Raw genomic sequence first — 14,724 nt, 5'->3', positions numbered from 1 at the left:
GCTGACAGAAATCACGCCACTACTGACCCCGTTTACTCAACTGTAAATCAGCTGTTAATAAGCTCAGGCTCCATGTAAAAACAAAAAGGGAACTACAAGCTTCCCGTTTTCAAATAAACCAAGCATATCCAACCCCGGAAACAAAGCATTACCACGGTTACTGCTAAGTTAGAATGACCTACTGGCTCGTTCTAGCAAATGTGGTCTTTGATTGTGTTCAAAATAATAGAAGTGAGATGTATTTAAAAAGAAAACAAAACCAAAAAAAAAAGACTGGTAAATGTATTTTTAGAAATAGAAATGCATTAGAGAGGGAGAACATGCAAACTCCATGGAGAAAGACCCCAGGCTGGGATTCACACCCAAGACCTTTTTTCTGCAAGGCAGCAGTGCTATCAACTGTGCCACTCTGTAGCCCATAAAACCAGTTATGTATTCCTCTGTAAAGCATTTGAGATCATTCTGGTAGATCAGCCTGTTCTTTTCAGCAATTCCATTTCTGCCCTCCCTTCGATCAGCGTTTCAGTCAAAGAAGCATCTTCTTCTGGACAACGCCTGGAACAATATTCCTCTGCTTCATCCTTTAAATGAGGAACCAACCGCTTAACAGCTAGCACCTCACTGACTGAATTTCACACTATTATTTTGAACACACCTCCTTTTAATTAATGGCTACAGCAGGCTGCGGGTCATGTCTGTTGGTTTTCCATTTCTCCACTACATCTAGAGCTAAATCAGTTTAGCACCTACAAATATTTCCACTAAAAACTGATGAGTCGGTCTGATGTTGCTTATTTTGAATGTGATCTTAAGTGTTGACAAGCGTTAACTGTCTGATGGCTAAGAAATGAAGATCAGAAAGGCTTTGACTTGTCCAGGTTAGCATTGTCTGAGATGTAAGACAGGATAAACTGTACTCTAACTCCAAACTGTGACTAAATGGAACTGCGTAAACCTTTGACCTCAGTGGCCAAATTCAACTGACAGGCCTTCATTTCAGTCTGAGTGTCTTTATGCTCTCGAGCACAGGAATGTTTTTCTCAAATGTCTGTTTTCAAACTGCAAGATAATCCCTCCTGGCGCCATATTCGTTGACATAATTACAACTAATGGATCAATCATGACTATGACACTGCTGCAGAACATAGTTCAGAAACATCCTTTTATAAAGGATGCTACAAAAACAGTGTTGGTGTTTGTTCTGCCCATATGTCTTGAAATAATTATTTTATTATTATCAGACCAGAAGTAATTGAGGTTCAGATTTTCTCATTGCTTTTGTCCAGATGAACTCTGAAGGACACGGATCAGAATCCATCATGTCATGCTGTGTATCTGTGTTCATCACTCGCTGTACCGGGTGTTTCTAACACAGCGAAAACCTTCACGTGTAAATTTTCCATGTTTGTATTTCTCACTAAAATGATCTGTAAAACGGTCTATTTTTGAATTCCATCACACATGATGCTGAAGTTACTTTAAGAATGTTTACTGTCGATGGAAATGTGATCTTAGACATCCAATGCTGATTTTTTTTTTTTTAAGGTTCCTTTTCATTGTAGCTGGATTCAAATATGACTTCAACCACTGAATTGTAGACTTAGCTGACCTGTAGAGCACATCAGCATTGCAGTCAGTGCTGCCTTGAGTTGTGATGTTTACTATTTGAAGAAACCAGCATGATTTTTGCACAATTAAATGCCATACCACTTATTGTCCCGAATGCAAGGTGTCTTTATTAGGATTGAACTCCAACAGTTTAAAAGATGAGTTGTTAAAACAAGTTGATCTTTGTTTTAAGTAGAAGTGACTCAAAAGAGAAAACCAGTAGAAAAATGTTCAACTTTGACTACAAACTGAAGCAGGAAACACTAAACCAGAAAGTGGTGATCATTACTTGTGTTGCATGTTCCCTTAAAGTCAAAGTTGGACCTGCAAATACCATCTTTACCATGTTATAGAACCAAGAACCAACCAACCAGTGGGATTCTTATTTTATATGGTCAATAAGCAGGCTACTGTTAGCAGTTTAAAGCTGCACCGATTGCAGATTTCTGGTCGATCACTGATTTTTAAAAAGCCTGACTTGCCAATTCCAGTTTTAGCCAATTTTTCTTCTTCAGACATTAATCGCAAAACAAAAGGTTCTGATTCACATTCAAAACACTTGAAGTCCAGTTTGAAGTTTCCAGTCAGTCATGACTCTGGGAGTGAATCCGAATCTGCAGCAGTTGGTCTGTTTTATTTAGTCCAAAGTTAGAGCAGCCGTCTGGGAGACGGTAGAGCGCTCGTTGCTTTCCCTCCCCTGTAAATTTTTTATGTGGATGCCAATTTAATTTTTAATTCTTTTTTAGTTAGTTCCTGCTCTAATGACTATTGTATTGTTGTGCTGATGGAGCAGCAGACTGGAACTCCATGGGCTAAGGGGAAGATAAGAGACACCAGAGGTAATATTAAAAGCTGCTGGGTTTCCTGAACTCCTCAGGCTGATCTCCATGCTGCGCTGCACCTAAAAATTATCGATTCAAAATGAGCCCCAACCAAGTTTTGAGTTCATGTGCTGTATGGTACATGGTACAATTCTGTTGGCAGATTTTATATAAATCTTAAGACTGAATTTTACTCCCACATAAATCTGAATCATTCAGACTTAGACAAGCCCCTGCATTTCTCACATCTTGTACTTAATATAAAACACTGTAGTGACATGCTAACTCAATGTGACAGTCATGCTGTGTGTGTGTGTGTGTGTGTGTGTGTGAAAGATTTATGAACAAAAAGTGGAAATGAACCTTTTACTGTAACTATTCCTAAGGTTTATTGCAAAGCAGCCATGTTGGGAGAAGATTCCCAAAGGGAATTCTAACTTTTGGGAACCTTAATGTAATTTGAACAGTTCAAGTCCTTACGGGGCAGTATGTGATTTCCAGCCACATAGTATAATTTAATAGCACAGTCGAGTATCTGTTACCTTTGTTATAAAAATGCTGTATGCATCAAATATACTTAAAAGAAAATTCAACTTTATAATTTAGTGCCTTGAAATTGGGCTTCTGTCTCTTTAAGAAACTTGCTCTTTCCAACATTCCACCTTCAGGAAGTTATCACAACATGGCTCCTCTATTAACCCTTTAACAATTTTAACCAGTGTTGCCCTGAGAGGAAGCTCCTATAATGAGCTCAGCAGATGCATAATTCCCCTCAGGTGTTTGCTAATTGCTCCTGGCTAGTCTGAAGGAGCAGTTATAGAACTCTGAGGCTTTGTGAGGCAGAAGCTTTGAAGCTTGGAAACTACAACTCAGAGGAGTTGTGCCTCTGTCCCACCCAGGTGTTTTACATAGCTGAATGGTTGCCATGGGAGATTAAAGGATCATGAAAGAATCAAGGCAACACTCCAGGTATGTTTTTGATGAGGGAATAAAAATCTGATGTAAAGTTTAAAAATATATATATTTTAAACAATACTGCCCCTTAAACTTTAAGGTATCATTTACCATCATTGGGGACTGGCAACTTAAAAGTACTTTTATGTAAAACACTGAGACCCAATTCTTTAAACTGAACCATGAGACACCAGTAAGAGTAGAGACACAGGGTTGACTTTAATAGATTTATTTTTCTGACATGTTCTTCCCCTAACCATCCCCTGCTTCTTGTTCTTGCGCTCGTAAGAAGCTGGCCTTTTTCTGGGCAACGCGGTTCTTCCTCTGTGCCAGGGATAACTTGGCGCGGTTCCACCTGCCAGACGACAAACAAAAAGCCAGTTCATTAACATTCACTACATCAGCCGAGAAAAAGTAGGCCCATCTACGAAAGGAACCCAACACCAGGAATCTGCCATTAAACACACGCAGTTTTTTTTTTTTTTTTTATAAAAAAAGACTACATTTCTGAATCCACCTGGAACCCACCTCTTCTTTGTGACATCTTTATTGGGTTTCTTTTCATGTACGGGATTGGCTCTGATGGCGGCGTGTGCTTTCTTATACATCTCTTCTACCTGAAAGCAGAATTGCATCATTTGAACAGTGGATCAGCAACATCTCAGACTTCAGAAGGATTTGCTGTGCTTCTCTCAGCCCCGTCTTGAAAAGGACAGTGGACATCAGCCGGTGCAAATGAAGGACCAACTACATTTTGCTCAGCGTACGTTTATCATCACCGAGAAGCAAATTCGAGAACAAGAGATGAACAGCAGAATGTTTGGTAAAGTTGGCTTTCTTTCTGAGCGGCGACCCTACCATATCCGGTGTCACTCCGTTCTTGATGAAGCGGGAGAACTGCTTCTTGTAGGCGTCCTCGTCCTCCTCCATCAGGTAGGACATGTAATCCGCTACGTTCATACCCATGATGTGCTTTCGGTGCACCTCCGCGTTGAACTCTTTGCTCTCTGTGTCGTAACCGGGGAAGCGTTTCAAGCTGCACGGAACAAGACAGAGTCAGAAAGTGAAGTTCGGACTGATTCTACTCTTCCTAATAAAACCTAAGCCAACAGACCAGTAGGAACCCGGTTCTACTTGTCTGCTTCGGTTCACCTTGCTTCTCTCAGCCCCGTCTTGAAAAGGACAGTAAACATCAGCCGGTGCAAATGAAGGACCAACTACATTTTGCTCAGCGTACGTTTATCATCACCAAGAAGCAGAGGAGAACCAGTGAGACGGGGTGGGACTAGTTTGACCGTCTGCATGTATGCACATGCATCAGAATAAAATGAAGGACCAGTTATAGATGCGCTGCAACGTGACGTCGCACGCACAAGATTCCGCCCCCCAACTTCCTGCTGAGGGGATAATAATCGCAAAATAAACGTCAAGCCTAAAAACATGAAGCTAACAGACTGAATGCTTTGTTCTTTGTGGGGAAAATGTTTGTGTGTTTTTGGTGTTGAATCCCGATTCTTTAATGACATTGTTGTCAGTTGCTATGGCAACGGGCCTGTGTATAGCCTAGCCGACACAGGGTCAGAAAAAAAAAAAAAAAAAAAAAATCTGTGTGGTTCTGATTTATTCAATGTTTTTTCTGTGGACAGAAATCATATTGGTACCTGAGGTTTCAGAACAGGATTACGCTTAGGTTTATACAGGTGAAGAAAAAACAATGAATGCTTTTGGCAGCACACTGCAAGACATTTTTAGTTGAGCTTTAATAAGCTCCTAATGTTACAGGCTGCTGATCAGCAGATACTGTTACCCTGTACAGTGGTAACTGTACAGGGCTTTTTTCTCTTCCCTGTAGAATTTATGATGATCATTTTTGGAGCCAATTGTGTAACAAACCTTTCTATGTTCAGAATGTGAATGGGACAATGAAGGCATGTGGATTATCTGCCTGTTTTAACTCCAGCTCTTTAGTGGCTGTGTGCTGACATTTATCTGGCTGCAAGGCAAACACCTTCTGGTGAAACTTTAACTGCAAAGGGCATTGATGCAGCCACATGTTTCATGGAGGTTCTGCTGTAAATATTAACCAGCTGTTCAAAAGAAAAAGGGACAAAACAAGTGAATCACTTTCCAACTCTGTCCTGTCCACATGTTTACTTCCACAAATCCAAATTAGCAGAAGCTAATGAAAGAAAGCAGAAACTTGAATACACACAAGACTAAGTGACTCTGAAAAAACATCAAATCTGATTTTTTTTAGAAGTCAGGACATAATTCAACCAGATGTGCTTTATTAAATGTTTCATAACCAAAACGGCTGAAAAGAAATATTCTGCTTTCATCAGATCCATTTATTATGAACTGTTTGATTTACATATTCTGCTCAGGATTGATGCATCACCCCTACCAGCAGCTCTGACCTCATTAACCTGCACCAGGATCTGTGGAACAACTTTCCATGAAAACCTGATGATATACAAGTAGAAACACGTCTGCAGTTACAAACAGAAAACCAACATGGCTTCACCTTAAATGTTTATGTGGCAAATTGATGAATGGGTGACTCTATAGTAACTATGCCCCTTCTTTTATACAAAGTAAATGAAGTGGGGAAAGAAAGGAAAGAAAGATGACCATCAGGGCTGCACAATATAGTGCAAATATATCATCATCTCAATATTCATATCGCAAAGGACTGCTTAGATGGCAATAACTGTTGGCTAATAAATCCCAAATAATAAACTAATTTTTTATCATAATGCAGTTGATGCACCTGACTTTCTTTCTTTAGTTGTACCAAAGAACAAAGCAAACAAAAAATTTATCTAAACTGTATGAACTATAGGAGTTATTTTCACAGGGTATACCGCCATCTGCTGACCGTTGTGGTTGTGGAGTCTTTTTCATACTGTTAGTCTGACTGGTTAATAAAAGATTCATATTCATGTGCTGTCCAGTCTCCTGCAATTTATTTATCCATATATTATACAAATTCACACTGGCGACCTGTCCAGGGTGACCCCGCCTCTCGCACGAAACATTTGCTGGAGATGGGCACCAGTAACCCTCCTGACCCCACTAGGGACGAGGGTGTACAGAAAATGGATGGATGGATTATACAAATAAACAGAAACACTCAGTTAATACATCGATTTTCAGACAGTTTTCTGCACCACATGGTTAAGATTCTATAAACACCAAACACCTCGAGATCTGAAAGGTGTGGCTGAACTGATGCTACCTCTGTTTTTTTTTCCAGGTGCATTATTGAGAAATTATTTCTATTTTGGGGGGTATTAAGTTCCAAGTTTTTTTTATTTTCCCTTTCCTAAACTCTCAGAAAAATTCTGCACAGGAAACCTGATAAATCTGGACTAAGTTTTCTGCAAACAGCAGATACAGAACATCGACACAGGTCTGTTGGTAACGTTGGTGAATTCAGAGGTGGTCTGACCGAAACCATGGGAACCTCGGCTGGGACTCTGTCTGAATTGTTGCTCTTGCTTCATTAGTTTGTGTAGTTTAATCCAGCAGCCTTCTGAATGTCTGATGAAGCTCTGCTCCTTACAGCCCAATCTACTCCCTGCTTTGATACAAACATTTTCGAACACACACACACCCATCACACTGACCTGTGAGGAATGGCCAGGCCTCCATCCACTGCCCCCTTCAGCGCTCCAAACACTTTGTTCCCTGTGGTGGTTCTGGCCAGCCCAGCATCCAGGTAGCAGGTGAAGGCGCCCGGCTGTCCGTCCACACTCTCCACGTTGAACTCATCTCCCGTCACCTCCACCTGGCCCTCGTACACCTGATCCATGCCAAACTTGTGCAGCAGCTATGAAGAAAATAGTTTCGGGTTTTTTTCATTGTCATTTCGTTTTATTTTGTTGTGACTTTTGGTCTGTCTAATTCAGTTTGCTTTAATTAGCTTTTAGTGTCAATTTGCAATTTTTTCTTAGTTATTATTGGTTAATATTTAGTTTTACTTTAGTTTTTATTAAATATTGTAGTAGTTTTAGTTTGTTCATACGGTGCATTGTATTGTGATTATGTTTACATTGATTACCCAATCAATCTGCAGTGAATGCTCAACACAAGATTCCATTTTGATAAAGTGTATTAAATTATTGTTGAACAACTGACTGGTGTTTTCTCCCAACTTTTGCTGTCACTATTTTGTGGACTAGCATAGCGTAGCCACCAGGAGGAGTATGGAGTACCGTGATGAGCCCCCAGCCGAGGTAAACTGCTTGTGTGAGTGAAAAAATAAACAAATTTCAAATCTTTTCGAAAGGTTAAACGAAGAATAATATATCTATAACTTCAGTATGTTTCAGTTAGTTTTACAAACACATGATACAGTTCCAAGTTAGTTATTCTTTTCCCCTCCTTAATTACCGTTTTTATTTATTTCAGTTACCGAAACTGTTTTCTTAATTTCAGTTTTGGTTGGCTTTCGTGACCTACAGTAACCTTGGTGAGAAGAACGGCTGTGGAGGTTCAGAGGTCAGATCCTTCAGTGGTGGTGTGCTTACCCTCCGGGCCAGCAGCAGTCCGGTGCAATACGCCGCAGCGTAGTTGGTGAGCCCCACGTTGATCCCGTATTTGGGCAGCTCATGGGAGTAGGCGGCGCTCACGATGTGATCTCCCTCGATCTTTGAGTAGGCGATCTGGACGACGGGAGAAAACAGAAGACGGTGGAATGGATCTTTTTTTTTTTTTTTTTTAAAGGAGTGTTTAAGTGTGTGTGTGTGTGTGTGTGTGTGTCGGGGGCTAACCTGGCAGCAGATATCCCTGTTGGAGAGTCGGACAATCAGCCGGTACTTGGGGGTGTTGTACTTGTTCTTGTCCTGAACAACCAGCCGTTTGCGGGCGTAGAAGTCAGTTTTCCCCTCTGATAATTCAATAGGATGCAGAGTCAGCGGCTTATTATTCCATAAGTACCAATTAATCTGATTACACCACTATTTTTTAAGCGAAATACTTGAAGCAAGCTATTATTTCTGTATCGTAGGTTTTTGGAAAACAAACGGAATACAAGAAATTTGTAAGAGAGGAAGAACCTTCATGTTGTGTTTACTGACCTGCCAATCACTGATCAGAACCCACCCAGAGAAAGCTAGCTACACAGCTCTGCAGTAGCAAACTTTAAATTAATTCACTATACTATGATAACATTTCACAGCTCACTCCTACAACATTTTAGCTATGACCAGAGGGTCAAAAATGACCCCAGATACTGTCATTTTTACCTATGTATATTTTATTTTATTCCATTTGTTTTGGAAACAATTTTTCCCCCCAGCACATGAACTACACTCCATAGCAGGGGTGGGCAACTCCAGGCCTCGAGGGGCGGGCTCCTGCAACTTTTAGATGCATCTCTACTTAACACACCTGAGTCAAATAATGAGGTCATTAGCAGGACTCTGGAGAACTTCACTGCACTTAGGAGGCGATTCAGCTGTTGGATTCAAGTGTGTTGGACCAGAGTTGCAGGACACCGGCCCTCGAGGACCAGGACTGCCCACCTCTGCTCTATAGACATTTACTAGGAATCACAATTTGGTGAATGTTAGTAGAAGCACTTTACCTCTTCTTCTTCTGAATTTCACTTCATATCTCTTGAAATAGGCTTTATTTTTCACCACCTTGACGAAACCCTGCGAATATACACACGCGCGCGCGTCAGTTTAACACTAAAGACAACATAGCAGAATATAAACAAACTATTATCTGTTGAGGCTCAACCAGAACTTTTAAGTTTCTGGAAAGGCTCCAGGAGGTCAGCTGAGGTCCAGTCAGCCATGAGTCGCCACGCTGGAGCTAAGCGGCTCACCGGCCAGAAACAAGCAAACATCCGCGGGCATCCAGCTCCATCCGCTCCTCACACAGCCGGGAACACCGCTGCACCATCACACACATCTCCACATACTCCGCCTGCCCGATATTATACAAATATGAACACTATACACTTACCATTTTCCCCTTATTTTCACTCCTCTTCCACCACAATTCAAGGAAAGGCCTGCAGAACACGGAAAGCTGCCGCTTGCAATCACTACTTGTCTTCCGGTAAAAGCGCCTATCTCGTCATGCGGCAGCGCCACCTGTCGGATTAGAAGAAAGTTTCGTCCACAGACGCCTACAGAGGGCAGTAGGACACAGCGGTGTGATTCAGCAGTACCAATTAAATAATTATAATACACGTACGTCAAAAAAAAAAAAAAAAAATCATAGAATATGATAGAAAATTAAAATGTTTAGATACTGTTTTACTATGATAAATAGTACGGAAGTTTAAGATTTTTGTCACTCCTTTACAAAGTGAAACACATAATTTACACTCAATAAAATATTTCAAGTCTTTATTATTTTGATGATTATGGCATACAGATAATGAAAACCTAAAATCCAGTGCCTGAGAAAATTTGAATGTTGTGAAAAAGTTAAATATTGGAAACTCCTGGTGTCATTAATCTAATTATCTTAAAGATTTCCTGAGTTTCTTTCACTCTGGCTCAGTTGGACATACTCTCAGGGAAGACTGTTGCTGACACCCTGCACAAGGAGGGCGAGCCACAAGAAGTCACTCTTAAAGAAGCTGGTTGTTCACACAACATGTTCTTAAAAAGTTGAGTGGAAGGAAAACATGTGGTAGGAAACCGTGCACAAGCAACAGGAATAACTACAGCCTTGAGAAGATTGTCAAGCAAAACTAGTTCAAGAATCAGAGGGAACTTGAGTAAACTGAGGCCCCAAACAAGCAATTGAGTGAGTAGAAATAAACACTTTAAATAAACAGCCTGACATCACTATTTAAAATATTATTTTTTACTGATCTTATGCTCTTATTTTTCGAGACTCTGAATTCTGGGTTCTGTAAGGCATACTCATCAAAATTAGAAAACTTTCATTTTGGTAATGAGTGAAAAAAAATAAATGTTTCACTATATTCCAACACACCTGTATATTCTCCTGAAATTGTTTTTATGTGTTAAGAAAAGCAAAAACAAAACAATTATGTTCCAATTTAACAGGTTAGTCAGCTACACTCAGTTCTAAAAATGGTCTTTTACCTCAAAATGCTTTAATCATTTCTAAATAAGTCATACATTATTTTTCTGCAGGGTGATGTCAGATGATGTACTGGGGAAATATGATGATCTGGAAGTTCAGCTGGAACTTTACAGCACACATTGAAAATACAAGATTCTAAAGATTTAGATAATAGCAAGTTAATTTTTTTTTAACTGTTTTCAGATTAAAACATTGATCAATTATCCCATTTGTTTACAGCCTCTCAAAAAATGTGTGTGTCAGAATGTGTTTGAATGTCAAACCTGACTGAGTTTGAGCTGTTTTGTAAAGAAGAATGCGCCAACAATTTCAGTTGCTATATGTGAAAATCTGGTAGAAACATATTGGAAAAAAGAATGTTTGCAGGAAAGGTTGGTTTTAAAATGTTTGAACACAGGAGGGCTACATACAAATCTCTGCATACTTTTAAGATTTTTTATTAGCAAAAAAACTATGATTTTCTGTCCAATTTACAATTCTGCTCTATGTCTTGTTTGTCTATCACAACTACAGAAATACACTGAAGTTAGTGGTTTTACCATGAAAGAAAAATTAAGTGACAGAAATAATTTGGGAGGTTCTGTAAATCACCTTGTGTTCAGAACCACAGGAAGTAGTTTCACATCACACCTTCAAGTTTGATTTAGCCAAACATGTCAGTGTTTGTGTTACAGGACAGAAGATGGGGACGTTTATTTGCATTAGACCAAGCAGGTGGGTATTGTGTGGTGCGTCATAATTCAAGTGAAAAGAAAAATATGTCTATGATGATTTTATGTTGCATTCCATCCCACATCCACTCTGTGATGTCCGACTGACTATTTTTTGTCCCTTGGCAAGCCATTGACATTTGGAGATGCTAATGCTGCGTCAGCGCGTGTTGTGAAATCATGCTTCTCTGTAGAATTGTGACGATTAGGATCAGTGATGAAATCTCTGATGTTTTGGGCGGATTTTAAATCCTCTAAAAGGTCACGATATTTCACAACTGATTCCGCCCGTGAGACAGATTTCCACCCCAAACTACAAGTCAACATATAAACATAATATTTATGGAAGAGAGACCTATTTGACCCCTAATTACAACATAAGTGATGACAATGACTATAACTGCTTAAAGACTCCAGCTATGTCACAATGTGTTTTTAATCCATTACCTATACATTGCCTCATAAAAGTATTAGGAAACTCCTTAAGCTCTTTCATATTATTTCACTCTGAGGTTATAAACGCATAAGAAACCTTTGAGATATTATGCTATAAATTAATACAGAGTGGTAGCTAAATTTTGCCAGATTTTCTGAATTTTCTTCCTCAACATTACATAAAAAAACAGCTAAAACCACACTTTGTTATTCCCTTCACAATGAAAACATTTTTAATTTGGTTTTGTGAGAGCCACACAAGGGAAGGGCCAAAGAGCCACATTGTGGCTTTGGAGCTGCAGGTTTTGGGCCCCTCTCTTGAGTGTTGCCTAGCATTAGCTTTCTGCCCACAGCGCTGAGCTACATGAACGTCAAGAAGCTTACATGTTGTTCTCGTTTGACCACAGCACCTTCTTTCATGCGTTCGCTGCGTCTCCCACACGGTTTGTGGCAAACTGCCAGTGAAGACTGAAGACTTTCTCTCAACGATAGCTTTCTTCTCACCTCTCTTTTCTGACTGCTGGAGTTTGGATTGCACAACTCATAACTGTCCTGACAACACATCTTTTCATCTGATCAGAGGATCTCCAGAGTTACGTTGGGCCTCTTGGTTGTTTCGTTGGTGATTACTTCCCTTGGAGTATTGGGATGCTGTTTTGTGAAATCGACATTTTTGAGCTTCACATCATGTTATGATGTTATTCCCTCATTAAAAACAAACACTGAATGTTCCGTTGATTCTTTCATACAACAATTCAGCTGTGAAAAATGCCTGGGAGGTTTGAGAGCATGAATTTTTAAAGAGACAGAGTCCCTATTTCAAAGTGTTAAACTACAAAGTCAAAATTTTTTAAGTCATATTTGATATATATATACATTTTTTATTTAACTGTAGGTAACATAGTTACTTGATTGTGCTAAAAAAATGCCACTATGTGCCTCGAAAGTACATTAAACAGCATATTTAAACTTCTCACCAACTTTTCCCAGCCTTTTCTGGAGGTAAAAGGCTGCTCTAGATTTTAAGTTATCAGTGTAAAACAGGCTGAATACAAATCTATTTTTGAAACCAAGTATACATTTATTTCCACTTTACGTTTTAATACTACAATTGGTCAGCTTGTCACATTAAATGCAAATGAAATTCATGGATTTTCTGATTTCAACGGTTATGAAAACATTTGATTGCAACACAGCATAACGTGAAAGAGCAGAAGCCACTGAGCCGTGTGTGGACATAATCTTTAACCTTCCCTTGTTGGTAGCCACTTAGATTTAGATCTAGATAGATCGAAGTCAAGCTCACCAGCTCACACCATGTTTCGTCTCGACAGCTCGTCTTCTTGTTTCAGCCAAAGTGCTGTTGATCGACAGCAGATTGCAGCTGCCAGACAATTAACAAGAGACATGAGCCCACTGATGTGGCTGCATCAAGCACTTACTTTGCTTTATATTGCCAGCCAGGTCTACATTTTAAATCTACAGTTAGACACATTTGCAGCTTTTTTCTTCTTCTTTTTTTTTTGCTATGCATTTTTTTTTCTAAGTTTAGATAGAACGATCACATAGCCACAGTGAAAAGGGTTTACACTGTGGGAGGAAGTGGGAGTACCAATACAGAACTCATGTCTGCACATGGAGAACATGCAAACTGCCCTAAGAAAGGCTTACAGACCCCGTTCAATACATTAGAATATTTCTGAAAGGTTCATTTATATCAGGAATTATCACAAACTGAGACATATTGCAAAGATCAATTGCACAGAGGTGGATGTGTGAAAGCCTTTGTTTCTGCAAATTGTCATGATTTTCAACTTACAGCTAATGAAAACATGACTATTACATAAAACCAACAAAACAAAATCTACTTTTAAAAACTGAAATGTGAGCTTAATGAAAAGTAAGTTTAATAACTGCCTAAAGGTTGTTATTTTCAGAAGGTAATTATAGTCTGACAAACAGAACACGTCAGGACTTTTTTTCTAATTTATTGAATATGACTGAACAAACCAGTCATATTCATCCAACGAGAGCCGACAGCCTACCCACAGACCAGGAAGGATTTCTAGTTTTAGACTTTTACTATTAAATATTTTAACACCATGAACACGGACGGCCTGTGGATTATACGTTACACATTATTATACATCATAATTTAGCTGTGTTATCATTGCTAAATTCATCTGGTGGAGGAGCTCCCGTAAAGGTCTCGTTTAGACAAAGTGGCAGCCATGAAAAAACAACAAGGTTCTAGACTCCTCTTTAATCCCACACCACTGAGTCAACCTGTGTCATAGCTTTTCCCTCGACGTTGGTAAAAAAAAAAAAAACAAACTGTCCAACCTCTGAACCGCCAACATCAACTTTAAGAAATGATCCAACAGTTTTTATGCAGCTCAGGCTGAACATTATATCTGCTGTCATGACACACTGACAGCAGCACCAACAGCGCATCCCTATGACAAGGCATTCATCAGCAAAGAAAAATAACTTGATGACAGAAAAAAGTAAGAGTTTGACTCCTCTCACACAGAAGATCCGTCTGTTCCTGCGGTGCAGTCTGGAGAGTCAAATGTCCAAATCATGAAGCTGTGATTAACATGAGGTCAGTCAGGAGGCCAGCAATCAAAGTTCATCAATACGAGAGAAGGAACATAAAGCTACGCTGCTTTAAGGTCATTATTTCACACTTAACGTGTGAAACTATCATTCTAATCAAAAGAAAAAATTGTCTGAACAGGTGAGTCATCCCCAAGCAAAACAAAAAAAGAGAGACGTTTCAAATTTCTGTGATCATCTTTTTATTGTAAGAGTATGGTAACACTTTCTAAATGAATGATTATCTGATGTTGTAGACGTAATCACATGACTCCACAAAGGGTTGACAATCAATTCGTATCCTTATGATTAATTCATGTGTGAGAGAAATGTGAGTTTTACCTTAACTAAGAATTAGAGGGAAAGCATTCTTATTATTCATTTATTATGACTCATTAGATTTTAAACCTGTCACATTGAAATGGAAATGTTGAGCAGAATAAAAAGCTGATAATAAATCACACTGTAAAAACAAATATACATATTTGTATAAATAAATAAATAAATAAATAAATAAATAA

At 39.2% G+C, this 14,724-nt stretch overlaps 1 protein-coding gene across 1 annotated transcript; it reads right to left on the bottom strand.

Annotated features, from left to right (window-relative positions):
* Positions 1–3,596: 3,596 nt before the first annotated feature.
* Positions 3,597–9,508, bottom strand: rpl5a (ribosomal protein L5a). The gene is made up of 8 exons (XM_015050124.1): positions 9,360–9,508; positions 8,974–9,043; positions 8,159–8,274; positions 7,916–8,050; positions 7,013–7,215; positions 4,242–4,419; positions 3,912–4,000; positions 3,597–3,738 (listed from the first exon to the last, which is right to left on the bottom strand). Exons 1-8 carry the CDS (start codon positions 9,360–9,362, stop codon positions 3,636–3,638), a joined length of 897 nt encoding a protein of 298 aa, XP_014905610.1. The 5' UTR covers positions 9,363–9,508; the 3' UTR covers positions 3,597–3,635.
* Between the last annotated feature and the right edge of the window lie 5,216 nt (positions 9,509–14,724).

This window comes from Poecilia latipinna, unplaced genomic scaffold, assembly GCF_001443285.1.
Source record: "Poecilia latipinna isolate Pla-1442-1.1 unplaced genomic scaffold, P_latipinna-1.0 Scaffold975, whole genome shotgun sequence".
NCBI classification, from domain to species: Eukaryota; Metazoa; Chordata; class Actinopteri; order Cyprinodontiformes; family Poeciliidae; genus Poecilia; species Poecilia latipinna.
This window is presented reverse-complemented; position numbering and strand designations above follow the sequence as displayed.